General features: G+C 44.3%; 1 protein-coding gene across 1 annotated transcript in view; it reads left to right on the top strand.

Annotated features, from left to right (window-relative positions):
* IARS1 (isoleucyl-tRNA synthetase 1) overlaps nucleotides 1-27,960 on the top strand; it is a 92,208-nt gene that overhangs the window by 19,361 nt on the left and 44,887 nt on the right. The window contains exons 8-14 of the mRNA XM_058672164.1: nucleotides 1,694-1,781; nucleotides 2,035-2,095; nucleotides 4,911-5,006; nucleotides 22,309-22,431; nucleotides 23,503-23,594; nucleotides 24,104-24,202; nucleotides 26,680-26,806. Coding sequence (XP_058528147.1) covers nucleotides 1,694-1,781; nucleotides 2,035-2,095; nucleotides 4,911-5,006; nucleotides 22,309-22,431; nucleotides 23,503-23,594; nucleotides 24,104-24,202; nucleotides 26,680-26,806 — 686 coding nt within the window. The remainder of the gene's footprint in view (nucleotides 1-1,693; nucleotides 1,782-2,034; nucleotides 2,096-4,910; nucleotides 5,007-22,308; nucleotides 22,432-23,502; nucleotides 23,595-24,103; nucleotides 24,203-26,679; nucleotides 26,807-27,960) is intronic.

Below are 27,960 nucleotides of genomic sequence, written 5' to 3' on the forward strand. Positions count from 1 at the left end.
CAGTTTCTCAATAAATTTTAGTGGCATTTGTAATGATTTAGATTCTCATTTTTCCTTACAGTAAACTGAATGCATGATGCAGACTGTGGGAAATTTTGGTGTATCATAACTTACACAGACTTGGACAAAAATCTATATACCCATGTTTCTTCTAACATTATTCACAGAATGTAGGCATTTCAATCGACCCTCACTTTTTTTTAAGCACACAACATCAGTTTTTGAATGGTTTTACATTTGCTCAGCCTTTTTCTTCCCTAGCAGAGTATCCTCCAGAAACACTTGAAATAAAGATACATAGGAAATATGCAAAGACTGCAAGTTCACCTTGAGGGTTCCTGGGGAAGAAATGTGCCCCCCCAAAAATGGGGGGGACAAGGGCCCAGCACGATAGCATAGTGGTTAAGGTCCTCGCCTTGCACATGCCAGGATCCCATATTGGCTCCGGTTCTAATCTCGGCAGCTCCACTTCCCATCCAGCTCCCTGCTTGTGGCCTGGGAAAGCAGTCGAGGACGGCCCAAAGCCTTGGGACCCTGCACCTGCGTGGGAGACCCGGAAGAGGCTCTGGGCTCCTGGCTTTGGATTGGCACAGCTCCAGCCGTTGCGGCCACTTGGGGAGTGAACCATCAGACGGAAGCTCTTCCTCTCTATTTCTCCTCCTCTCTGTATATCTGACTTTCCAATAAAAAAAAGTGGGGGACAGTGCTCTCCTAAGCAACTGACAAAGTTTATTTCCAGGGTTCCAGTTTCTATAGGCTTCAAACATATTCCAGCTCAGCCATTGGATACAATGGTCAGGCTTGATATACAACTCGGGTCATATCTGTGTAAGCAGGGAGTTCCAGGAGAGCTAACAAAGCACCAGGATCAAAGCAGCATTGGGGTGAGATATTGATAAGGAGCACTACTTTGATGTGGGATAATTGGCTAACTAAGCACAGATGTTCGCCATATATCAGGGAAGCATGGGAGCACATCCATGGACTCACTGACACATCCAAGGATTCTCACTCTGGGTGAGAGGCCCTCTGCCTCCCCTTTGCTGGAGCCTCTTCTCAACAGGATCCCACAGGCCTCTGCTATCCCAGCTACCCTGTTGGATATATTCTGGCAAAGGACGTATATTATTCCAGTATTCATGCTCATGACCGTTTGAAAGCAATTTAAATAAATCTACGGGTACTGGTTGGCATATAAATGATATTCACCTTATATTAAGTGAAAACAAGTTGCAAAACATGGAGTATTATCTCACCAAGATTTAATAATAATAAAAAAAGCCGTGCACACTATCATATTATTTGTTAGTATATGCTTACAAAACTATCTGGATGAGCAGATAGCTAAAGGAGAATGTTTGAGATGGATGCTGTGGGGCAGATTGCAAGGACCTGACTTTGTGAGCTACGTGGTTTGTCCATGAGATGATCTATAACTTTGTATAGAGAAAATGAAGATTTATCTCCTTAGAATGAATATCAACTACCTGATTGCATTTTGGGTTTTGCCTTTTCTGTGTCTGGGAGGTAGCGTATCACAGTGCTGTTCAGGGTGCTCCTGTTAGGGTGTCTACTGGGCATACCAGCCACAGGGGACCTGGGAGCCACGCAGAAAGAAATCTGTATGCTTGCATGTGTAGAGTCAGTCAGTTCTAAATATCACTGAGGTCCACTCTTTGCCTTGTTCTCGTAGATACTGCTCGAGGAAAGTTCCTCATTTTAATGGAAGCCAGATTGTCTGCCCTCTACAAGTCGGAGAGTGACTATGAGCTCCTTGAAAGGTGAATATTCAAACTAGTTCAGGTGTGTGTCTTCAGTCTGAGAAAAAAAAAAAAAAAACGACAGAATCTTTATTATCAAAAAGCCATGTTAGTCAAGTTTAGTTTTAAATACTAATACTTAAGATGTTCAAATTGCGTGTTACAACATTAATGACTAAGGAGTAAGCAGGCCAGAGGGACTGGTGATTTGATGCACAATTTCATTGCTTTTATTTTAACCTAAATTTTATCTTGCCTTTCTCCTTTTTTCAAGGTTTCCCGGCTCTTATCTCAAAGGCAAGAAATATAAGCCCCTGTTTGACTATTTTGTGAAGGTAAGTTTGGGTCTCATGCAGGCACTGTCCACATCCATTTATTTGGTAACTGGAGCAACGTGCAGAATTAAACTCGTGTTGTCTTGTAGTTACATTTTCCATATGAATGCAGCTATGGTATTAACAAATTTTAGTTGTTCCATCTTCTTTGTTTACAATTAAAATTGTGTGGACATTTTTTGAAAACACTTCTCAAATTATGTAAGAAGTCGCTTTACATTTTATTTTATTTGTGTATCCAGTTTTCATTGCTTATGGTCTGCATTTTACTTTGTGAATATTTTGAATTTGGAGAAATTTTTTCTGTCATTTATTTTACAAATTTCAGATCATGCTTGAGTAAAATGTTTCACATAGATTTCAATCCCAGGACGTTAACAGAGTAGGCATTTTATATGTGACAGAGCTCAGGCATTTAACAACTTAGTTTTTTTTTTTTTTTTTAAGATTTATTTTATTTTTTATTGGAAAGGCAGATATACAGAGCGGAGGAGAGACAGAGAAGGAGATCTTCTGTCTGTTGATTCACTTCCCAAGTGGCTGCATTGACCAGAGTTGAGTCGATCTGACACCAGGAGCCCAGAGCCTCTTCCAGGTCTCCCACAGGGGTGCAGGGTCCCAAGGCTTTGGGCTGTCCTCGACTGCTTTTCCAGGCCACAAACAGGGAGCTGGATGGGAAGTGGAGCTGCCGGGATTATCACTGGTGCCCATATGGGATCCCAGCACATACAAGGTGCAGACTGTAGCTGCTGGGCTATTGTGTTGGGCCCCAAGCTTGTAATGTCAGTGGTATTTCCAGTTGACTATAATTTGCACCTAACCAATAACACCATTGAGCATGTCAAATAGCCTGTAACTGTTAGGATTCTTTCTGAGGTATGTGACACTGGGAGTGAATTTTGGGCAAGGATTACAAATTTTTTGACTTAGGGAAATAAACCATTTTATGTGCACCTTTAGTACACTTCCCATGAAATACTGAGTGTATCTGAGGTGATAGAGATGGCCTAGGGGACAGTGCTGAGGCTCATGGGATGTCTGGATGAGGCCCCAGGAACAGGGACCCAGTGAGGCCTTCCTTGGTCCACACTCTGGACATGTAACATGCTTGTAAGCTCACTGTGCCATCTGATCCTTAGGATCCATGTGGTATCCTCTCTTTACATTTGAAGCATTGAAGACATGCCTTTTACCACTTTCAATATCCAACTTTCCAAAATATTTCAAAGTGATGCAGACTACCGTAATTAAAAAGCCATAGTATCCAATTTTAGTTTCAAATTCCTGAAAAATAAAGTGCCAACTTGTAATTGAAAGTAATGTTATATTGGAACCAAAAGGCCCTCGTTGCAATCAAGTCCAAACTACTATCACGAATGGCATAAGTTTTGAATTAGCTCATCTGTGAAATGAAATTAAAGCCAAAAATATTTTTTTACACATGTGAATAGTAATATTTTTTCACAGGATTATAGAAACGCAGGGTGAAAGTCACTTAATGTAGAATTTTTTCACTGAAACAGAAAGGACAACAAATGACCAGTTTGGTTAAAGCAAAGAATATGACGAAGTAACAAAAGGGTATCTCTCCTAGCCATCCTTGACTGCTTTCCCAGGCCACTAGAAGGGAGCTGGAAGGGAAGTGGAGCAAGCGGGACATGAACCAGCACCCACATGGGATCCCGAGTTTTTACTTGTATGATGAAATAATTCAAGGCGAAAGAAAAGCAAATTGTGTGCAGTAATTAAAAATGTATCTGGAAATGAATTATTTAAAAAGTACATTTTTTATGATTGATGAAAACTCAAAAATAGATCCTTTAAAAGGAAAAAAAATGTTATTTACTTGGAAGGTAGAGTTACAGGTAGGGGAACACAGACAGGGACAGAGATTTTTCATCCACTGGTTCACTCCCCACATGGCCACATATCCAGGGCTGGACCAGACCAAAAGTAAGAGCCAGGAGCTTTGTGTAGATCTCCCATGTCAGTACACTGCTTTCCTAGGCGTAGTAGCAGGAAACTGGATCAGAAGTGCTGCAGCCAAGAATACTTGGTGCCTATTTTTTTTTTCTATTCATTTATTCATTAATTACATTGTATTACATGACACAATTTCATAGGTACTGGGATTCTCCCCCATTCACCCCAAACCCTTCCCCCATGGTGAGTTCCTTCACCTTGATGCATAACCACAGCTCAAGTTCCGTTGAGATTCCCTAATTACAAGCTCACACCATACAGAGTCCGGCATCCCACTTGTCCAGTCCAGTTCAACGGCCTCTTAGGGAGGCCGTCTCAGGTTTGAAAGCAGAGCCAGCAGAGCATCACTTCGATCAATTAGAAGCTCCAACATATCATCAGCAACAATCCAGGTTCGATGAGACTGGTGCAGAGTCCACTGGTTGACATAGTCCATCTTAGAGTTTCCCCTTGTCCAGTTTTTCGCTGCAAACATATAGCTGAGGTGGTTGATTGACCAAATGTCAAGGTGAAATGGCCTGTGCCAATAGGGAATGTAGCACCCAACCAGCACACCTCCCACTGGTTTAGGTGAGGGACGAGTGTGTGATGGGCAGAGCCGGGAAGAGCTGCAATACTCATTGGTGCCTGTTTTTAAGTGATGGATCATTATTTATGGCAAGGATATAGCATATACTTGCTTTTGTTTTTCCAACCTGATTAATTCTTTCTAAAAAAAAAAAATAAAAAAATAATAAAAAAATTAATTTTACAAGCTATACAAGTTTCTGCCATGCTCTTACTGGTAAAGTTAATATAATGGTATGACAATGTGTGATTAATTCTTTTCCAGATGAAAGAAAATGGTGCTTTCACTGTGCTTGTCGACCACTACGTGAAGGAGGAGGAAGGGACGGGCGTTGTGCACCAGGCTCCTTACTTTGGCGCAGTGAGTAGCATGAATCTTCAGACTCAGTTGAGGGCTAAGTGTCAGTGAGCACTTTCCATGGACCTTTGAGCCATGTGTCCCATCATGCTGGACCACTTTTCTAGCTCACTTTCCACAAGGTGGCATGAAAATTTTGAGCATATTAGTGAAAATAGTGAAATCTGGGGCAGTTGAGGGAATATCATCTTTAATGGTCACAGACGCTGCTGTGTCTTTGTGTATTCATGGTCATCTAATAAGCAAGAAATGTCTACCTTGGGGTATAGAGTTTGGAGAGTTTTCACTAATGCCTAGAAACTTGCAGTCATCAACCCAAATTGTCCTGTCAGCTCTGCTGTGCTATTGACCAAATACTACATGATCAAAAAAGCCTGAACCCTCCCTCCACATTATACTTTATCCTGTTTTGTTCAGCATGATTTTTTCTTTTTAAGATTTATTTATTTTTATTGCAAAGTCAGATATACAGAGAGCAAGCCCTTCCATCCAATGATTCACTCCCCAAGTGACCACAACGGCTGGTGCTGCGCCAATCCAAAGCCAGGAGCCAGGAACCTCCTCCAGTTCTCCCACGTGGGTACAGGGTCCCAAGGCTTTGGGCCGTCCTCGACTGCTTTCCCAGGCCACAAGCAGGGAGCTGGATGGGAAGCAGGGCTGCCGGGGTTAGAACTGGCGCCAATATGGGATCCTGGCGTGTGTAAGGCAAGGACTTTAACCACAACGCTATCGTGCCGGGCCATGATTTTTTTCAAAGATGCGTTCTATTTCATGTGATTATTATATAGATAAAAGCACAATAACATAGGAATTAATGGCATGTGCTTGAGAATGAATCAGTTCTAACCTTTCTCCTTGACCCTGACTATTGGGAAGTTAGTTCCTGGGCAAGGTTTTCAACTTGCCTGGATAACCTTCTGTGTAAACCTCATGTCTTAGAGTCCTGCTGTTGGGATAACTATTTGGATGAAGTGGAATCAGGCACAGAATAATGCCTTATTCTTAGTGAGATGCACACACAGGCTTAATCACTTTATGAGTGAGAAAGGTTTGAAACATGACTTTGTTCTAAGAAGCAACAAACTAGGTTCAGCGTTACCCTAGTGGCTAACTCCTTGCGTTGTCCACACCAGATTCCCATATGGGCTCCACTGTGCCCTTTCCCATGCAGCTCTCTGCTTGTGGCCTGGGAAAGTAGTCAAGGACAGCTCAAAGCACTTTGTGGGAGACCTGGAAGAAGCTCCTGGCTCCTGACTCCCGGTAATTGCAAACACTTGGGGAGTGAATTAACCAACAGAAGATATTTCTGTTTTCCCTCTCTGTAAATCTGACTTTCCAACAAAAAATAAATGTTTAAAAAAAAAAAATCAAAAACCATGGTCTAAGATTTGTTTGCTTGAAAGGCAACATGACAGAAATCTTCCACCTTTTGGTTCACTCCCCAAATGGCCGCAGAAAACAGAGTTGGGCCAGGCCCCAGTGGGAGGGAGCCAGAAGGCCCCTCTGGGTCTCCTATGTGAGTAGCAGGGACCCCAAGTCCTTGAGCCTTCATGTGCTGCTCAGGTGCATTAGAGGGGAGGTACTTGAGCTTGTGGCCATCGCAAATGGTAGTTTAGCTGCTCCACCACAACACCAGCCCCTCTGTCTAGTCTTTCCTATCCTTCAAGCTTTTTTAGAAATATCAAGTAGACTGCTTTCCCAGGCCACAGAGCTGGATGGGAAGTAGGGCCACCGGGATTAGCACTGGCACCCCTATGGCATCCCGGTGCATGCAAGGTGAGGATTTCAGTTGCTAGGTTACTATGCTGAACCTGGATTTCACTTCTTCAATGGCTGCAGAAGCTACAGCTGAGCTTTTCAGAAGCCAATAGCTTCTTCCAGGTCTCTCATTGGAGTGCAGAGGCTTAAGCATTTGGGTCATCCTCTGCTGCTTTCCCAAGAACTTTATTTTAGCAGGGGTCTGGATCGAAGGTAGAGTAACGCACATGAAAACTCATGGGATACCAGCTCCCTGCTTGTGGTCTGGGAAAGCAGTCGAGGATGGCCCAAAGCATTGGGACCCTGCACCCGTGTGGGAGACCCGGAAGAGGTTCCTGGTTCCCGGGTTCGGATCAGCACGCACTGGCCCGTTGTGGCTCACTTGGGGAGTGAATCATCGGATGGAAGATCTTCCTCTCTGTCTCTCCTCCTCTCTGTATATCCGGCTTTCCAATAATAATAAAATCTTTAAAAAAAAAAAAAAAAAGAAAACTCATGGGATACAGCTCCATCAAAGCTTAACCTGCTGTCCTTCAGCACTGGCCCAACGGCTTTGAATTTTAATGTAGCTATCATACCATTGTTGTTTATATGCAATAAAGCAATCGGTTTTTAAGTATTACTTAATATCCAATATATATATTCAGATTGCTAATATTCATGAATTTTAGGAACTAATCAAATATCAGCTTAAAGATTGATTGATTTGAAAGGTCATGTGAAAGAATAAGTAGAGAAAGAGCTTCCATTAGCTGATTCACTCCCCTCCAAATGCCTGCAAGCAGACATGGTTGGGCTAGACCCCAATCGGGAAGCTCCATCTGAGTCTTCCAGCTGGGTAGTATGGACATAAGTGCTTGAACCATCCTATGTTTCTGCCCAGGAGCATAGCAGGGACCTAGACAGATCAGAAATGGGCACCACAACAGGCAGTTTAGCATTCTCTACTCCGGTTGTTAATAATGTTGGGGTCCCTTGGTATGGTTACTTCGCTGATAGTAGGTAATAAAAAGATCACTTTTTCATTTTAGACTGTAGGTTGTTTTCTTTTTTATTTTTTTTTTTTTTTTTGGAAGATTTTTATCTTATTTATTGGAAAGGGGGAGATTTCTTTGTGCCTCAATTTTCTCTTCTAGAAGATGAAATTGATGGCTAGTTTATGCAAGAGGTGATTTGGTGAAAATTTAGTTTTTTCTGTTCTCTTTTCAAAAAGATCAAATGAGCTAGTGTGGCAAAGTGCTCAGAGTACTGGCTAGCAATTTGTTTTAAAGATTTTTTTTTAAAAGATTTATTTATTATTTATTTTTATTACAAAGTAAGATATACAGAGAGGAGGAGAGACAGAGAGGAAGATCTTCCATCCGATGATTCACTCCCCAAGTGAGCCGCAACGTCCGGTGCTGCGCCAATCCGAAGCCGGGAACCTGGAACCTCTTCCGGGTCTCCCACACGGGTGCAGGGTCCCAATGCATTGGGCCGTCCTCGGCTGCTTTCCCAGGTCACAAGCAGGGAGCTGGATGGGAAGCAGGGCTGCCGGGGTTAGAACTGGCGCCAATATGGGATCCTGGCGTGTGTAAGGCAAGGACTTTAACCACAACGCTATCGTGCCGGGCCATGATTTTTTTCAAAGATGCGTTCTATTTCATGTGATTATTATATAGATAAAAGCACAATAACATAGGAATTAATGGCATGTGCTTGAGAATGAATCAGTTCTAACCTTTCTCCTTGACCCTGACTATTGGGAAGTTAGTTCCTGGGCAAGGTTTTCAACTTGCCTGGATAACCTTCTGTGTAAACCTCATGTCTTAGAGTCCTGCTGTTGGGATAACTATTTGGATGAAGTGGAATCAGGCACAGAATAATGCCTTATTCTTAGTGAGATGCACACACAGGCTTAATCACTTTATGAGTGAGAAAGGTTTGAAACATGACTTTGTTCTAAGAAGCAACAAACTAGGTTCAGCGTTACCCTAGTGGCTAACTCCTTGCGTTGTCCACACCAGATTCCCATATGGGCTCCACTGTGCCCTTTCCCATGCAGCTCTCTGCTTGTGGCCTGGGAAAGTAGTCAAGGACAGCTCAAAGCACTTTGTGGGAGACCTGGAAGAAGCTCCTGGCTCCTGACTCCCGGTAATTGCAAACACTTGGGGAGTGAATTAACCAACAGAAGATATTTCTGTTTTCCCTCTCTGTAAATCTGACTTTCCAACAAAAAATAAATGTTTAAAAAAAAAAAATCAAAAACCATGGTCTAAGATTTGTTTGCTTGAAAGGCAACATGACAGAAATCTTCCACCTTTTGGTTCACTCCCCAAATGGCCGCAGAAAACAGAGTTGGGCCAGGCCCCAGTGGGAGGGAGCCAGAAGGCCCCTCTGGGTCTCCTATGTGAGTAGCAGGGACCCCAAGTCCTTGAGCCTTCATGTGCTGCTCAGGTGCATTAGAGGGGAGGTACTTGAGCTTGTGGCCATCGCAAATGGTAGTTTAGCTGCTCCACCACAACACCAGCCCCTCTGTCTAGTCTTTCCTATCCTTCAAGCTTTTTTAGAAATATCAAGTAGACTGCTTTCCCAGGCCACAGAGCTGGATGGGAAGTAGGGCCACCGGGATTAGCACTGGCACCCCTATGGCATCCCGGTGCATGCAAGGTGAGGATTTCAGTTGCTAGGTTACTATGCTGAACCTGGATTTCACTTCTTCAATGGCTGCAGAAGCTACAGCTGAGCTTTTCAGAAGCCAATAGCTTCTTCCAGGTCTCTCATTGGAGTGCAGAGGCTTAAGCATTTGGGTCATCCTCTGCTGCTTTCCCAAGAACTTTATTTTAGCAGGGGTCTGGATCGAAGGTAGAGTAACGCACATGAAAACTCATGGGATACCAGCTCCCTGCTTGTGGTCTGGGAAAGCAGTCGAGGATGGCCCAAAGCATTGGGACCCTGCACCCGTGTGGGAGACCCGGAAGAGGTTCCTGGTTCCCGGGTTCGGATCAGCACGCACTGGCCCGTTGTGGCTCACTTGGGGAGTGAATCATCGGATGGAAGATCTTCCTCTCTGTCTCTCCTCCTCTCTGTATATCCGGCTTTCCAATAATAATAAAATCTTTAAAAAAAAAAAAAAAAGAAAACTCATGGGATACAGCTCCATCAAAGCTTAACCTGCTGTCCTTCAGCACTGGCCCAACGGCTTTGAATTTTAATGTAGCTATCATACCATTGTTGTTTATATGCAATAAAGCAATCGGTTTTTAAGTATTACTTAATATCCAATATATATATTCAGATTGCTAATATTCATGAATTTTAGGAACTAATCAAATATCAGCTTAAAGATTGATTGATTTGAAAGGTCATGTGAAAGAATAAGTAGAGAAAGAGCTTCCATTAGCTGATTCACTCCCCTCCAAATGCCTGCAAGCAGACATGGTTGGGCTAGACCCCAATCGGGAAGCTCCATCTGAGTCTTCCAGCTGGGTAGTATGGACATAAGTGCTTGAACCATCCTATGTTTCTGCCCAGGAGCATAGCAGGGACCTAGACAGATCAGAAATGGGCACCACAACAGGCAGTTTAGCATTCTCTACTCCGGTTGTTAATAATGTTGGGGTCCCTTGGTATGGTTACTTCGCTGATAGTAGGTAATAAAAAGATCACTTTTTCATTTTAGACTGTAGGTTGTTTTCTTTTTTATTTTTTTTTTTTTTTTTGGAAGATTTTTATCTTATTTATTGGAAAGGGGGAGATTTCTTTGTGCCTCAATTTTCTCTTCTAGAAGATGAAATTGATGGCTAGTTTATGCAAGAGGTGATTTGGTGAAAATTTAGTTTTTTCTGTTCTCTTTTCAAAAAGATCAAATGAGCTAGTGTGGCAAAGTGCTCAGAGTACTGGCTAGCAATTTGTTTTAAAGATTTTTTTTTAAAAGATTTATTTATTATTTATTTTTATTACAAAGTAAGATATACAGAGAGGAGGAGAGACAGAGAGGAAGATCTTCCATCCGATGATTCACTCCCCAAGTGAGCCGCAACGTCCGGTGCTGCGCCAATCCGAAGCCGGGAACCTGGAACCTCTTCCGGGTCTCCCACACGGGTGCAGGGTCCCAATGCATTGGGCCGTCCTCGGCTGCTTTCCCAGGTCACAAGCAGGGAGCTGGATGGGAAGCAGGGCTGCCGGGGTTAGAACTGGCGCCAATATGGGATCCTGGCGTGTGTAAGGCAAGGACTTTAACCACAACGCTATCGTGCCGGGCCATGATTTTTTTCAAAGATGCGTTCTATTTCATGTGATTATTATATAGATAAAAGCACAATAACATAGGAATTAATGGCATGTGCTTGAGAATGAATCAGTTCTAACCTTTCTCCTTGACCCTGACTATTGGGAAGTTAGTTCCTGGGCAAGGTTTTCAACTTGCCTGGATAACCTTCTGTGTAAACCTCATGTCTTAGAGTCCTGCTGTTGGGATAACTATTTGGATGAAGTGGAATCAGGCACAGAATAATGCCTTATTCTTAGTGAGATGCACACACAGGCTTAATCACTTTATGAGTGAGAAAGGTTTGAAACATGACTTTGTTCTAAGAAGCAACAAACTAGGTTCAGCGTTACCCTAGTGGCTAACTCCTTGCGTTGTCCACACCAGATTCCCATATGGGCTCCACTGTGCCCTTTCCCATGCAGCTCTCTGCTTGTGGCCTGGGAAAGTAGTCAAGGACAGCTCAAAGCACTTTGTGGGAGACCTGGAAGAAGCTCCTGGCTCCTGACTCCCGGTAATTGCAAACACTTGGGGAGTGAATTAACCAACAGAAGATATTTCTGTTTTCCCTCTCTGTAAATCTGACTTTCCAACAAAAAATAAATGTTTAAAAAAAAAAAATCAAAAACCATGGTCTAAGATTTGTTTGCTTGAAAGGCAACATGACAGAAATCTTCCACCTTTTGGTTCACTCCCCAAATGGCCGCAGAAAACAGAGTTGGGCCAGGCCCCAGTGGGAGGGAGCCAGAAGGCCCCTCTGGGTCTCCTATGTGAGTAGCAGGGACCCCAAGTCCTTGAGCCTTCATGTGCTGCTCAGGTGCATTAGAGGGGAGGTACTTGAGCTTGTGGCCATCGCAAATGGTAGTTTAGCTGCTCCACCACAACACCAGCCCCTCTGTCTAGTCTTTCCTATCCTTCAAGCTTTTTTAGAAATATCAAGTAGACTGCTTTCCCAGGCCACAGAGCTGGATGGGAAGTAGGGCCACCGGGATTAGCACTGGCACCCCTATGGCATCCCGGTGCATGCAAGGTGAGGATTTCAGTTGCTAGGTTACTATGCTGAACCTGGATTTCACTTCTTCAATGGCTGCAGAAGCTACAGCTGAGCTTTTCAGAAGCCAATAGCTTCTTCCAGGTCTCTCATTGGAGTGCAGAGGCTTAAGCATTTGGGTCATCCTCTGCTGCTTTCCCAAGAACTTTATTTTAGCAGGGGTCTGGATCGAAGGTAGAGTAACGCACATGAAAACTCATGGGATACCAGCTCCCTGCTTGTGGTCTGGGAAAGCAGTCGAGGATGGCCCAAAGCATTGGGACCCTGCACCCGTGTGGGAGACCCGGAAGAGGTTCCTGGTTCCCGGGTTCGGATCAGCACGCACTGGCCCGTTGTGGCTCACTTGGGGAGTGAATCATCGGATGGAAGATCTTCCTCTCTGTCTCTCCTCCTCTCTGTATATCCGGCTTTCCAATAATAATAAAATCTTTAAAAAAAAAAAAAAAAGAAAACTCATGGGATACAGCTCCATCAAAGCTTAACCTGCTGTCCTTCAGCACTGGCCCAACGGCTTTGAATTTTAATGTAGCTATCATACCATTGTTGTTTATATGCAATAAAGCAATCGGTTTTTAAGTATTACTTAATATCCAATATATATATTCAGATTGCTAATATTCATGAATTTTAGGAACTAATCAAATATCAGCTTAAAGATTGATTGATTTGAAAGGTCATGTGAAAGAATAAGTAGAGAAAGAGCTTCCATTAGCTGATTCACTCCCCTCCAAATGCCTGCAAGCAGACATGGTTGGGCTAGACCCCAATCGGGAAGCTCCATCTGAGTCTTCCAGCTGGGTAGTATGGACATAAGTGCTTGAACCATCCTATGTTTCTGCCCAGGAGCATAGCAGGGACCTAGACAGATCAGAAATGGGCACCACAACAGGCAGTTTAGCATTCTCTACTCCGGTTGTTAATAATGTTGGGGTCCCTTGGTATGGTTACTTCGCTGATAGTAGGTAATAAAAAGATCACTTTTTCATTTTAGACTGTAGGTTGTTTTCTTTTTTATTTTTTTTTTTTTTGGAAGATTTTTATCTTATTTATTGGAAAGGGGGAGATTTCTTTGTGCCTCAATTTTCTCTTCTAGAAGATGAAATTGATGGCTAGTTTATGCAAGAGGTGATTTGGTGAAAATTTAGTTTTTTCTGTTCTCTTTTCAAAAAGATCAAATGAGCTAGTGTGGCAAAGTGCTCAGAGTACTGGCTAGCAATTTGTTTTAAAGATTTTTTTTTAAAAGATTTATTTATTATTTATTTTTATTACAAAGTAAGATATACAGAGAGGAGGAGAGACAGAGAGGAAGATCTTCCATCCGATGATTCACTCCCCAAGTGAGCCGCAACGTCCGGTGCTGCGCCAATCCGAAGCCGGGAACCTGGAACCTCTTCCGGGTCTCCCACACGGGTGCAGGGTCCCAATGCATTGGGCCGTCCTCGGCTGCTTTCCCAGGTCACAAGCAGGGAGCTGGATGGGAAGCAGGGCTGCCGGGGTTAGAACTGGCGCCAATATGGGATCCTGGCGTGTGTAAGGCAAGGACTTTAACCACAACGCTATCGTGCCGGGCCATGATTTTTTTCAAAGATGCGTTCTATTTCATGTGATTATTATATAGATAAAAGCACAATAACATAGGAATTAATGGCATGTGCTTGAGAATGAATCAGTTCTAACCTTTCTCCTTGACCCTGACTATTGGGAAGTTAGTTCCTGGGCAAGGTTTTCAACTTGCCTGGATAACCTTCTGTGTAAACCTCATGTCTTAGAGTCCTGCTGTTGGGATAACTATTTGGATGAAGTGGAATCAGGCACAGAATAATGCCTTATTCTTAGTGAGATGCACACACAGGCTTAATCACTTTATGAGTGAGAAAGGTTTGAAACATGACTTTGTTCTAAGAAGCAACAAACTAGGTTCAGCGTTACCCTAGTGGCTAACTCCTTGCGTTGTCCACACCAGATTCCCATATGGGCTCCACTGTGCCCTTTCCCATGCAGCTCTCTGCTTGTGGCCTGGGAAAGTAGTCAAGGACAGCTCAAAGCACTTTGTGGGAGACCTGGAAGAAGCTCCTGGCTCCTGACTCCCGGTAATTGCAAACACTTGGGGAGTGAATTAACCAACAGAAGATATTTCTGTTTTCCCTCTCTGTAAATCTGACTTTCCAACAAAAAATAAATGTTTAAAAAAAAAAAATCAAAAACCATGGTCTAAGATTTGTTTGCTTGAAAGGCAACATGACAGAAATCTTCCACCTTTTGGTTCACTCCCCAAATGGCCGCAGAAAACAGAGTTGGGCCAGGCCCCAGTGGGAGGGAGCCAGAAGGCCCCTCTGGGTCTCCTATGTGAGTAGCAGGGACCCCAAGTCCTTGAGCCTTCATGTGCTGCTCAGGTGCATTAGAGGGGAGGTACTTGAGCTTGTGGCCATCGCAAATGGTAGTTTAGCTGCTCCACCACAACACCAGCCCCTCTGTCTAGTCTTTCCTATCCTTCAAGCTTTTTTAGAAATATCAAGTAGACTGCTTTCCCAGGCCACAGAGCTGGATGGGAAGTAGGGCCACCGGGATTAGCACTGGCACCCCTATGGCATCCCGGTGCATGCAAGGTGAGGATTTCAGTTGCTAGGTTACTATGCTGAACCTGGATTTCACTTCTTCAATGGCTGCAGAAGCTACAGCTGAGCTTTTCAGAAGCCAATAGCTTCTTCCAGGTCTCTCATTGGAGTGCAGAGGCTTAAGCATTTGGGTCATCCTCTGCTGCTTTCCCAAGAACTTTATTTTAGCAGGGGTCTGGATCGAAGGTAGAGTAACGCACATGAAAACTCATGGGATACCAGCTCCCTGCTTGTGGTCTGGGAAAGCAGTCGAGGATGGCCCAAAGCATTGGGACCCTGCACCCGTGTGGGAGACCCGGAAGAGGTTCCTGGTTCCCGGGTTCGGATCAGCACGCACTGGCCCGTTGTGGCTCACTTGGGGAGTGAATCATCGGATGGAAGATCTTCCTCTCTGTCTCTCCTCCTCTCTGTATATCCGGCTTTCCAATAATAATAAAATCTTTAAAAAAAAAAAAAAAAGAAAACTCATGGGATACAGCTCCATCAAAGCTTAACCTGCTGTCCTTCAGCACTGGCCCAACGGCTTTGAATTTTAATGTAGCTATCATACCATTGTTGTTTATATGCAATAAAGCAATCGGTTTTTAAGTATTACTTAATATCCAATATATATATTCAGATTGCTAATATTCATGAATTTTAGGAACTAATCAAATATCAGCTTAAAGATTGATTGATTTGAAAGGTCATGTGAAAGAATAAGTAGAGAAAGAGCTTCCATTAGCTGATTCACTCCCCTCCAAATGCCTGCAAGCAGACATGGTTGGGCTAGACCCCAATCGGGAAGCTCCATCTGAGTCTTCCAGCTGGGTAGTATGGACATAAGTGCTTGAACCATCCTATGTTTCTGCCCAGGAGCATAGCAGGGACCTAGACAGATCAGAAATGGGCACCACAACAGGCAGTTTAGCATTCTCTACTCCGGTTGTTAATAATGTTGGGGTCCCTTGGTATGGTTACTTCGCTGATAGTAGGTAATAAAAAGATCACTTTTTCATTTTAGACTGTAGGTTGTTTTCTTTTTTATTTTTTTTTTTTTTTGGAAGATTTTTATCTTATTTATTGGAAAGGGGGAGATTTCTTTGTGCCTCAATTTTCTCTTCTAGAAGATGAAATTGATGGCTAGTTTATGCAAGAGGTGATTTGGTGAAAATTTAGTTTTTTCTGTTCTCTTTTCAAAAAGATCAAATGAGCTAGTGTGGCAAAGTGCTCAGAGTACTGGCTAGCAATTTGTTTTAAAGATTTTTTTTTAAAAGATTTATTTATTATTTATTTTTATTACAAAGTAAGATATACAGAGAGGAGGAGAGACAGAGAGGAAGATCTTCCATCCGATGATTCACTCCCCAAGTGAGCCGCAACGTCCGGTGCTGCGCCAATCCGAAGCCGGGAACCTGGAACCTCTTCCGGGTCTCCCACACGGGTGCAGGGTCCCAATGCATTGGGCCGTCCTCGGCTGCTTTCCCAGGTCACAAGCAGGGAGCTGGATGGGAAGCAGGGCTGCCGGGGTTAGAACTGGCGCCAATATGGGATCCTGGCGTGTGTAAGGCAAGGACTTTAACCACAACGCTATCGTGCCGGGCCATGATTTTTTTCAAAGATGCGTTCTATTTCATGTGATTATTATATAGATAAAAGCACAATAACATAGGAATTAATGGCATGTGCTTGAGAATGAATCAGTTCTAACCTTTCTCCTTGACCCTGACTATTGGGAAGTTAGTTCCTGGGCAAGGTTTTCAACTTGCCTGGATAACCTTCTGTGTAAACCTCATGTCTTAGAGTCCTGCTGTTGGGATAACTATTTGGATGAAGTGGAATCAGGCACAGAATAATGCCTTATTCTTAGTGAGATGCACACACAGGCTTAATCACTTTATGAGTGAGAAAGGTTTGAAACATGACTTTGTTCTAAGAAGCAACAAACTAGGTTCAGCGTTACCCTAGTGGCTAACTCCTTGCGTTGTCCACACCAGATTCCCATATGGGCTCCACTGTGCCCTTTCCCATGCAGCTCTCTGCTTGTGGCCTGGGAAAGTAGTCAAGGACAGCTCAAAGCACTTTGTGGGAGACCTGGAAGAAGCTCCTGGCTCCTGACTCCCGGTAATTGCAAACACTTGGGGAGTGAATTAACCAACAGAAGATATTTCTGTTTTCCCTCTCTGTAAATCTGACTTTCCAACAAAAAATAAATGTTTAAAAAAAAAAAATCAAAAACCATGGTCTAAGATTTGTTTGCTTGAAAGGCAACATGACAGAAATCTTCCACCTTTTGGTTCACTCCCCAAATGGCCGCAGAAAACAGAGTTGGGCCAGGCCCCAGTGGGAGGGAGCCAGAAGGCCCCTCTGGGTCTCCTATGTGAGTAGCAGGGACCCCAAGTCCTTGAGCCTTCATGTGCTGCTCAGGTGCATTAGAGGGGAGGTACTTGAGCTTGTGGCCATCGCAAATGGTAGTTTAGCTGCTCCACCACAACACCAGCCCCTCTGTCTAGTCTTTCCTATCCTTCAAGCTTTTTTAGAAATATCAAGTAGACTGCTTTCCCAGGCCACAGAGCTGGATGGGAAGTAGGGCCACCGGGATTAGCACTGGCACCCCTATGGCATCCCGGTGCATGCAAGGTGAGGATTTCAGTTGCTAGGTTACTATGCTGAACCTGGATTTCACTTCTTCAATGGCTGCAGAAGCTACAGCTGAGCTTTTCAGAAGCCAATAGCTTCTTCCAGGTCTCTCATTGGAGTGCAGAGGCTTAAGCATTTGGGTCATCCTCTGCTGCTTTCCCAAGAACTTTATTTTAGCAGGGGTCTGGATCGAAGGTAGAGTAACGCACATGAAAACTCATGGGATACCAGCTCCCTGCTTGTGGTCTGGGAAAGCAGTCGAGGATGGCCCAAAGCATTGGGACCCTGCACCCGTGTGGGAGACCCGGAAGAGGTTCCTGGTTCCCGGGTTCGGATCAGCACGCACTGGCCCGTTGTGGCTCACTTGGGGAGTGAATCATCGGATGGAAGATCTTCCTCTCTGTCTCTCCTCCTCTCTGTATATCCGGCTTTCCAATAATAATAAAATCTTTAAAAAAAAAAAAAAAGAAAACTCATGGGATACAGCTCCATCAAAGCTTAACCTGCTGTCCTTCAGCACTGGCCCAACGGCTTTGAATTTTAATGTAGCTATCATACCATTGTTGTTTATATGCAATAAAGCAATCGGTTTTTAAGTATTACTTAATATCCAATATATATATTCAGATTGCTAATATTCATGAATTTTAGGAACTAATCAAATATCAGCTTAAAGATTGATTGATTTGAAAGGTCATGTGAAAGAATAAGTAGAGAAAGAGCTTCCATTAGCTGATTCACTCCCCTCCAAATGCCTGCAAGCAGACATGGTTGGGCTAGACCCCAATCGGGAAGCTCCATCTGAGTCTTCCAGCTGGGTAGTATGGACATAAGTGCTTGAACCATCCTATGTTTCTGCCCAGGAGCATAGCAGGGACCTAGACAGATCAGAAATGGGCACCACAACAGGCAGTTTAGCATTCTCTACTCCGGTTGTTAATAATGTTGGGGTCCCTTGGTATGGTTACTTCGCTGATAGTAGGTAATAAAAAGATCACTTTTTCATTTTAGACTGTAGGTTGTTTTCTTTTTTATTTTTTTTTTTTTTGGAAGATTTTTATCTTATTTATTGGAAAGGGGGAGATTTCTTTGTGCCTCAATTTTCTCTTCTAGAAGATGAAATTGATGGCTAGTTTATGCAAGAGGTGATTTGGTGAAAATTTAGTTTTTTCTGTTCTCTTTTCAAAAAGATCAAATGAGCTAGTGTGGCAAAGTGCTCAGAGTACTGGCTAGCAATTTGTTTTAAAGATTTTTTTTTAAAAGATTTATTTATTATTTATTTTTATTACAAAGTAAGATATACAGAGAGGAGGAGAGACAGAGAGGAAGATCTTCCATCCGATGATTCACTCCCCAAGTGAGCCGCAACGTCCGGTGCTGCGCCAATCCGAAGCCGGGAACCTGGAACCTCTTCCGGGTCTCCCACACGGGTGCAGGGTCCCAATGCATTGGGCCGTCCTCGGCTGCTTTCCCAGGTCACAAGCAGGGAGCTGGATGGGAAGCAGGGCTGCCGGGGTTAGAACTGGCGCCAATATGGGATCCTGGCGTGTGTAAGGCAAGGACTTTAACCACAACGCTATCGTGCCGGGCCATGATTTTTTTCAAAGATGCGTTCTATTTCATGTGATTATTATATAGATAAAAGCACAATAACATAGGAATTAATGGCATGTGCTTGAGAATGAATCAGTTCTAACCTTTCTCCTTGACCCTGACTATTGGGAAGTTAGTTCCTGGGCAAGGTTTTCAACTTGCCTGGATAACCTTCTGTGTAAACCTCATGTCTTAGAGTCCTGCTGTTGGGATAACTATTTGGATGAAGTGGAATCAGGCACAGAATAATGCCTTATTCTTAGTGAGATGCACACACAGGCTTAATCACTTTATGAGTGAGAAAGGTTTGAAACATGACTTTGTTCTAAGAAGCAACAAACTAGGTTCAGCGTTACCCTAGTGGCTAACTCCTTGCGTTGTCCACACCAGATTCCCATATGGGCTCCACTGTGCCCTTTCCCATGCAGCTCTCTGCTTGTGGCCTGGGAAAGTAGTCAAGGACAGCTCAAAGCACTTTGTGGGAGACCTGGAAGAAGCTCCTGGCTCCTGACTCCCGGTAATTGCAAACACTTGGGGAGTGAATTAACCAACAGAAGATATTTCTGTTTTCCCTCTCTGTAAATCTGACTTTCCAACAAAAAATAAATGTTTAAAAAAAAAAAATCAAAAACCATGGTCTAAGATTTGTTTGCTTGAAAGGCAACATGACAGAAATCTTCCACCTTTTGGTTCACTCCCCAAATGGCCGCAGAAAACAGAGTTGGGCCAGGCCCCAGTGGGAGGGAGCCAGAAGGCCCCTCTGGGTCTCCTATGTGAGTAGCAGGGACCCCAAGTCCTTGAGCCTTCATGTGCTGCTCAGGTGCATTAGAGGGGAGGTACTTGAGCTTGTGGCCATCGCAAATGGTAGTTTAGCTGCTCCACCACAACACCAGCCCCTCTGTCTAGTCTTTCCTATCCTTCAAGCTTTTTTAGAAATATCAAGTAGACTGCTTTCCCAGGCCACAGAGCTGGATGGGAAGTAGGGCCACCGGGATTAGCACTGGCACCCCTATGGCATCCCGGTGCATGCAAGGTGAGGATTTCAGTTGCTAGGTTACTATGCTGAACCTGGATTTCACTTCTTCAATGGCTGCAGAAGCTACAGCTGAGCTTTTCAGAAGCCAATAGCTTCTTCCAGGTCTCTCATTGGAGTGCAGAGGCTTAAGCATTTGGGTCATCCTCTGCTGCTTTCCTAAGAACTTTATTTTAGCAGGGGTCTGGATCGAAGGTAGAGTAACGCACATGAAAACTCATGGGATACCAGCTCCCTGCTTGTGGTCTGGGAAAGCAGTCGAGGATGGCCCAAAGCATTGGGACCCTGCACCCGTGTGGGAGACCCGGAAGAGGTTCCTGGTTCCCGGGTTCGGATCAGCACGCACTGGCCCGTTGTGGCTCACTTGGGGAGTGAATCATCGGATGGAAGATCTTCCTCTCTGTCTCTCCTCCTCTCTGTATATCCGGCTTTCCAATAATAATAAAATCTTTAAAAAAAAAAAAAAAAGAAAACTCATGGGATACAGCTCCATCAAAGCTTAACCTGCTGTCCTTCAGCACTGGCCCAACGGCTTTGAATTTTAATGTAGCTATCATACCATTGTTGTTTATATGCAATAAAGCAATCGGTTTTTAAGTATTACTTAATATCCAATATATATATTCAGATTGCTAATATTCATGAATTTTAGGAACTAATCAAATATCAGCTTAAAGATTGATTGATTTGAAAGGTCATGTGAAAGAATAAGTAGAGAAAGAGCTTCCATTAGCTGATTCACTCCCCTCCAAATGCCTGCAAGCAGACATGGTTGGGCTAGACCCCAATCGGGAAGCTCCATCTGAGTCTTCCAGCTGGGTAGTATGGACATAAGTGCTTGAACCATCCTATGTTTCTGCCCAGGAGCATAGCAGGGACCTAGACAGATCAGAAATGGGCACCACAACAGGCAGTTTAGCATTCTCTACTCCGGTTGTTAATAATGTTGGGGTCCCTTGGTATGGTTACTTCGCTGATAGTAGGTAATAAAAAGATCACTTTTTCATTTTAGACTGTAGGTTGTTTTCTTTTTTATTTTTTTTTTTTTGGAAGATTTTTATCTTATTTATTGGAAAGGGGGAGATTTCTTTGTGCCTCAATTTTCTCTTCTAGAAGATGAAATTGATGGCTAGTTTATGCAAGAGGTGATTTGGTGAAAATTTAGTTTTTTCTGTTCTCTTTTCAAAAAGATCAAATGAGCTAGTGTGGCAAAGTGCTCAGAGTACTGGCTAGCAATTTGTTTTAAAGATTTTTTTTTAAAAGATTTATTTATTATTTATTTTTATTACAAAGTAAGATATACAGAGAGGAGGAGAGACAGAGAGGAAGATCTTCCATCCGATGATTCACTCCCCAAGTGAGCCGCAACGTCCGGTGCTGCGCCAATCCGAAGCCGGGAACCTGGAACCCCTTCCGGGTCTCCCACACGGGTGCAGGGTCCCAATGCATTGGGCCGTCCTCGGCTGCTTTCCCAGGTCACAAGCAGGGAGCTGGATGGGAATTGGAGCCACCGGGATTAGAACCGGCGCCCATATGGGATCCTGGCGCATTCAAGGCGAGGACTTTAGCCGCTAGACCACGCTGCCAGGCCCTGTTTTAAAGATTTTAAAGATTTATTTGATAGAGTTATAACAGGGAGCAGAAGAGACGAGAGATCCTCCATCCACTGGTTCACTCTCCCAGGGGTTACAATTGCCGGAGCTGGGCCAGGTCACAGCTAAGAGCTTCTAGGCCTCCCATGTGGGGTGCAGGAACCCAAGCCTTTGGACCATCTTACTTTGCTTTCCCACACACATTAGCAGGGTGTGGCAGGCAGCAGCTTTATCCACTATGCCACAGCACTGGCTCCTGATGTGCAGATTTCTAAGTGTTAAATAATTATTGTTGACCCACTTTAAATTCATCCCTAAAGCATCATGAGGCATCTGTGCCATGCGAGGTACAGTTTATCTTTGTGGAAAAGTGAATGCTTCCTATCAAATGAGTATTGCCAAACTTTGGGCTATCATTCATCAGGATGTAAATCCGCATGTACAGTATATGAAATTAACATGCATGTATTTGCTGTTTCGATTGTATATTTGTGCTACTGCTAAAACACGGCTTTGATTTAGTTCTAAGTCATTCGTATTTGTCATGTGCCTTCTCACTTAGTGGGAATCTCTGTAATGTTGGTTGCAAAGATTGGGATGAATGGCCTAGTCCCTGTCTAGATGTGACTGTTCCTTGAATGGTCCCTGTGTCGCTTTCAGTTACGGGGATAACGTTGATTATAAGAATAGCGAAAAATTCTCTACTATTTGTCAATCACCTCTTGCTTTCCTCCTGCCTCTCATTCATACTTGAAATGTTTTAGTGTTTTTCTCCCACCCTTTGTCTTTTCCCAGGATGACTATCGGGTCTGCATGGACTTCAACATCATTCAGAAAGATTCACTCCCCATTTGCCCTGTGGATGCGTCAGGCTGCTTCACCGCAGAAGTGGCCCATTTTGCAGGACAGTATGTTAAGGTCTGTAATCTGTGTGGCGTAGACCATGCCAATCTTTTTCTTTTATCAGTCAGTTTTTCTTTTTTCTCTGTTTGAAAAGTAATGCAACTTCAAGTTAAACTCCATCTTTTGTAATTGTATTGTAATTCACCTAGGAAATAACTTTTGGGCATTTTTTTTTTGGCATATAAAATGATGGCATCCTGTGTCTTTAAAGGAAGATGGTCTGGTTTCAGGTTGACACTCAGACACTGGGCTCTGATTTCCATCTGCTGTAGCAGCTTTGTGACCTTAGAGTTATCTTTCCTGCTTGAGAACTTCACAACCTTAAGTAGTATAAAACTACTTTCTGCTCTAAGTAGCTGAGGTACAAAAATACAACAACAAAAAGGGCCAGTGGTTTATCTTCTTGAGGGAGAGAGAGGACTCATGTCTGTAGGTTTATTCACCAAATACTCGAAATGGCCAGGTCTCTCACCTTGATGGCAACGACCCAAGTAGTTATGCTGTCCTCGCTGCCTCCCAAGGTCCGATTAGCAGAAGCCGAAATTGAGAGCAGCACTGGGGCAGGACCTAGGCTCCCTGACACATACACATCTTTAAAAAATAAGTTTTGTTTTTATTGGCAAGGCAGATTTATGAGCGAAGGAGGTAGAGGTAGAAAGGGAATGATCTATCCACTGGTTCACTCCCCAAGTGGCCTCAATGGCCAGAGCTTGGCTGGTCTGAAACCTGGCACTTCTTCTGGGTCTCCCACGTAGGTGCAGGGTCCCAAGGCTTTGGGCCATCCTCAGCTGCTTTCCTAGGCCGCAAGCACGGAGTTGTATGGGAAGCAAAGCACCTGGGCCATGAACCAACCAGTAGCCATGTGGGATCCTGGCACTTGCCAGGAAAAGATTTAGCCACTGAGCCACTGTGCTGTGCCTACTACATAGGCATCTTAGTCACAGACCAAACACTCATGGATAGTATTTTAAAATGATATATGTGTTCTTTGTTCCTTTGATTTGTGACAAAATACCAGATATTAATGGTATAATGATGTTGAGTATTTCAGGAGGTTTGAATGGCAAAATCTTAATTTTCCGACAGGATGCTGATAAAAATATCATCAAGACGTTGAAGGAACAGGACCGACTTCTTGTTGCCAGCACCTTCACTCACAGCTACCCTTTCTGCTGGAGGTCAGGAAGCAAAGACTGGGTGTCCGTGCCTTTGCGTTCATGGTGTCTGGCTTGAGGCGTCCTTGGCAGTTGGCGTTCTAAAGCTTGCCCTCTTTGTTTTTAGCAAAGTTTTAAGTTGTCTTCCTCGGAAGCTTGGCAAGAAAGAACAGAAATACATAACTCTTTTTGTTGTTGTAATGGTTTTTAATGGAGACATTTAATGTAGTATCCAGTTGTGATACAAGATGTTTTTTTGACAGTAGAGGTGAAATTTGAAGGTTCAAGGAACTCAGATTCGGCTCCCACACTTGGTGATGTTGATTCATTCCTTGAACGGCTATCATGTATAGAATTTTATTTTCCTTTCTGTTCTTGTTCATTTGTTCATTTTCTTTTGCTTTGATCTCAAAAGACTGGATTGTTTTCTGTAGTAAAAATGCTTCCTAATGGACAGCCAGGTAGCTAGTGGTAATGTGAACAGCAGAGTATCTTCGTGGTCTGACTAGCTGTGTCTGCATTTCTGCTCCCAGGTCAGACACACCCCTGATTTACAAGGCAGTGCCCAGCTGGTTTGTACGAGTGGAGCACATGGTGGACCAGCTGCTGAAGAACAACGACCTGTGCTACTGGTGAGCAGAGATGAGCCTTCCTGCACACTGTCCTGCAGTGCAATTAGTGTGATTCACACTCCTCTAGCATTGTGATATTTTTAACAGTTTTAGTAGCCAGTTTTTTGATAGTGTTTGGTCACATTTGTGTTTTTTTTCTATGTGTTGAAGAACACAAAATAAGTAATATTACAGAATAAGTAACCTTTTTATTGCTAAAGCTTTTATGGAAGTGTTATTATTATTATTTTTTAGAGATTTCTCTATTTTTATTGGAAAGGCAGATATACAGAGAAGAGAGGAGACAGAGAGGAAGATCCTCCATCCGATGGTTCACTCCCCAAGCAGCCGAAACAGCTGGAGCTGAGCCAGTCTGAAGCCAAGAGCCTCTTTTGGGTCTCCAACGCGTGTGCAGGAACCCAAGGCCTTGGGCCATCCTCGACTGCCCTCCCATGCCACAGGCAGGGAGCTGGATGGGAAGCGGGGCAGCCGGGACTAGAACCAGCGCCCACATGGGATCCCGGCGCGTGCTAGGCAAGGATTTTAACCACTACGCTATCACGCCAGGCCCAAAGTGTTATTATTTTTTAATACCATGGAAATGAACAGCTGCCATTCCTTTAGTGTATGGGATGGAATGACTTTGGATAAAATCTGATTGTACTGTTAGCCTTAAATAATGGTCATTTTCCGGATAAGCATTATTTTCCAACCTGGGCCAGTTCACCCCTGCTTAGACAACCTGGTGGTCCCCCGCTCCCGGGAGGTCACCATAGTGATGCCGAACTTAGTGCGGACACCCGATCGGCATAGCGCACTACAGCCCAGAACTCCTGGACTCAAGCGATCCTCTGGCCTCAGCCTCCCGAGTAGCTGGGACTATAGGCGTGCGCCACCGCACCCGGCGATAAGCATTATTTTCAAAGATGACTTCCAAGCCATTTTTACTTTTGGTGCTGTTCAATTCCTGGGAGAGAGATCTCTTGCACTGAGTTTTATGGATAGGCCTCAGCACAGAAGTCTTTGCTCTGCCAGCCAATATCTGACCCATAAGAGATAGCCATGGAGGTGTTATTTCAGTGCGTAGATGCAATATAACACAAGGGCTTCAGTCTACATTTTCCGAAAGAGTGGTTTCCCCTGAGCACTTAAAAGTTTATTCTTTACTTCGCACAAGGACCCAGTTACACTAAACGTCTGCATTTAATGTTTTAAGAGAGATGAGTATTTCTGGACAGTAAAGGAATGACATGAAGCTGTCATCTAAAATTTTCTTGGAAAATGATCCTGATTTCTTAGAAAAGCAGTTACTCTGTTTTTAAAACTAGCAAGCTCGTGATTTCTAATGAGTGGGACTAGGTATTGCCTATTAGTAAGATAGCTTCGAAATGGGTTCCACCATAGGCAGTGACCTTCATACTGTGGCGTGATAGCTGCAGTGCCAAGGAGATGATTTGGGAGAACTTTAGGACAAGCTGCTCAACCTGTGCTTGGGGAGGATTCTCCTAGGAGAATAGAAGGATGAGTAGGGGTGAGGCGGTTTCTAATCAGACAGAAGAAGGTTTGAGCGTGTGTGGACTGAAGGCAGGGCTGCACAGCCAAAGCAGCCCAATCAGGACCACATGCTGAAAAACTTGCCAGGGGTGACAGAGAAGGCGGGAGAGGGCCAAGAGGCAGCCATCAACTGCCCAGTGTATCAGGAACCCAGCTGACCAAGCTTAGTAAAACCACAAAGAGCCCAGAGCATGCCAAGGCTGGCAGAGGCCAGAGTGAGCAGCCAGAGGTTTGTGAGCCCCTGGGGAACACACAGGAAGTGTGTTTTAAAGGGGATCAGCCACAGGCAGCAGTCCTTGTTCTTTGGAAGTGGGTTTTATGTCACAGGCAGTGCTTCTGTTTTTCATCTTTTTTTTTTCTTTTTTTTTTTTTTTAAGATTTTATTATTATTGGAAAGCCGGATATATAGAGAGGAGGAGAGACAGAGAGGAAGATCTTCCATCCGATGTTTCACTCCCCAAGTGAGCCACAACAGGCCGGTACACGCCAATCCGATGCCGGGAACCAGGAACCTCTTCCGGGTCTCCCACACAGGTGCAGGGTCCCAAGGCTTTGGGCCGTTCTCGACTGCTTTCCCAGGCCACAAGCAGGGAGCTGGATGGGAAGTGGAGCTGCCGGGATTAGAACTGGCGACCATATGGGATCCTGGGGCTTTCAAGTTGAGGACTTTAGCCGCTAGGCCACGCCACCGGGTCCCATTTTTTTTTTTTTTAATTAAGAAAAAAAAAAAACAACAAACAAAAAGTGATCAGCTACAGCACAGACTTGTGCTAGTGCCATCCTTTCAGAGGACATTTCCTAGTCGGGAACCCAGAACGTCCTGAGCATTGGATCCACGAAATGTGAAGCCAAGACTTACATGTATCAGACCAGAGTGGCCTGTGGATGTACAATTTTGTCTTGCTGAGTTTTGCATAATTGGTTATCTGATCTGTTTATGACAGGGTCCCAGAGTTTGTCCGAGAAAAACGATTTGGAAATTGGCTGAAAGATGCCCGTGACTGGGCAATTTCCAGAAACAGATACTGGGGAACTCCAATCCCACTGTGGGTCAGTGATGACTTTGAAGAGGTGAGACGAGCGGTGTCTTGATTCCTGCTGCAGCACTGTGTGCATGCATTCTGAATGTGGCGTTAGGAATGTGCTGTTTTTCTTTTCCATTTTTATTGTTCTTTACTAGAATCATGACATAAAATAAAAATCTGTTCACAGTTTTTAACTTCACCCTTACCGTGACTAAATGCAATTGTTTTTAAAGATTTATTTTATTTTTATTGGAAAGTCAGAAATACAGAGAGGAGGAGAGACAGAGAGGAAGATCTTCCGTCCGATGATTCACTCCCCAAGTGAGCCGCAACGGGCCGATGCGCGCCAATCCGGTGCCGGGAACCTGGAACCTCTTCCAGGTCTCCCACACGGGTGCAGGGTCCCAAATCCTTGAGCCGTTCTCGACTGCTTCCCAGGCCACAAGCAGGGAGCTGGATGGGAAGCGGGGCTGCCAGGATTAGAACCAGCGCCCATATGGGATCCCGTGGTGTTCAAGGCGAGGACTTTAGCCGCTAGGCCACGCCGCCGGGCCCGGGAGGAAGATCTTCCATCCGCTGATTTGCTCCCCAAGTGGCCGCAATGGCCAGAGCTGAGCCGATCCGAATCCAGCAGCCAGGAGCTTCCTGCAGGTCTGCCATGCAGGTTCAGGTGCAGGGTCCCAAGGCTTTGGGCCGTCCTCAACTGCTTTCCCAGGCCACAAGCAGGGAGCTGGATGGGAAGTGGAGCTGCCGGGATTAGAACCGGCGCCCATATGGGATCCTGGTGCGTTCAAGGCGAGGACTTTAGCTGCTAGGCCATGCCGCTGGCCCGACTAAATGCAGTTTTTAAAAAGATTTATTTATCTTTATTGGAAAAGCAGATTTTCAGAGGAAGAGACAGAAAGATCTTTCATATGCTGGTTCACTCCCCAAGTGGCTGCAAAAGCCAGAGCTGAGCCGATCTGAAACCAGGGGCCAGGAGCTTCTTCTGGGTCTTCACGTGAGTGCAGGGTTCCCAGGGGAAGTGTAGCAGCTGGGATGGAAACCAGCAAGTGCTTGCAAGTGAAGGATTAGGCAGTTGAGCCTTTGTGCCAGGCCTTTAAATGCAGTTTTCTGTTTATTTTGTTGTATCTTATTTCTTACTTTGTGATACAATTCCATAGGCTCTGGATTTCCTGTATCCCCTCCCTGATTTCCCTT

The sequence above is a fragment of the Ochotona princeps genome, chromosome 14 (genome assembly GCF_030435755.1).
Source record: "Ochotona princeps isolate mOchPri1 chromosome 14, mOchPri1.hap1, whole genome shotgun sequence".
Classification (NCBI taxonomy): Eukaryota; Metazoa; Chordata; class Mammalia; order Lagomorpha; family Ochotonidae; genus Ochotona; species Ochotona princeps.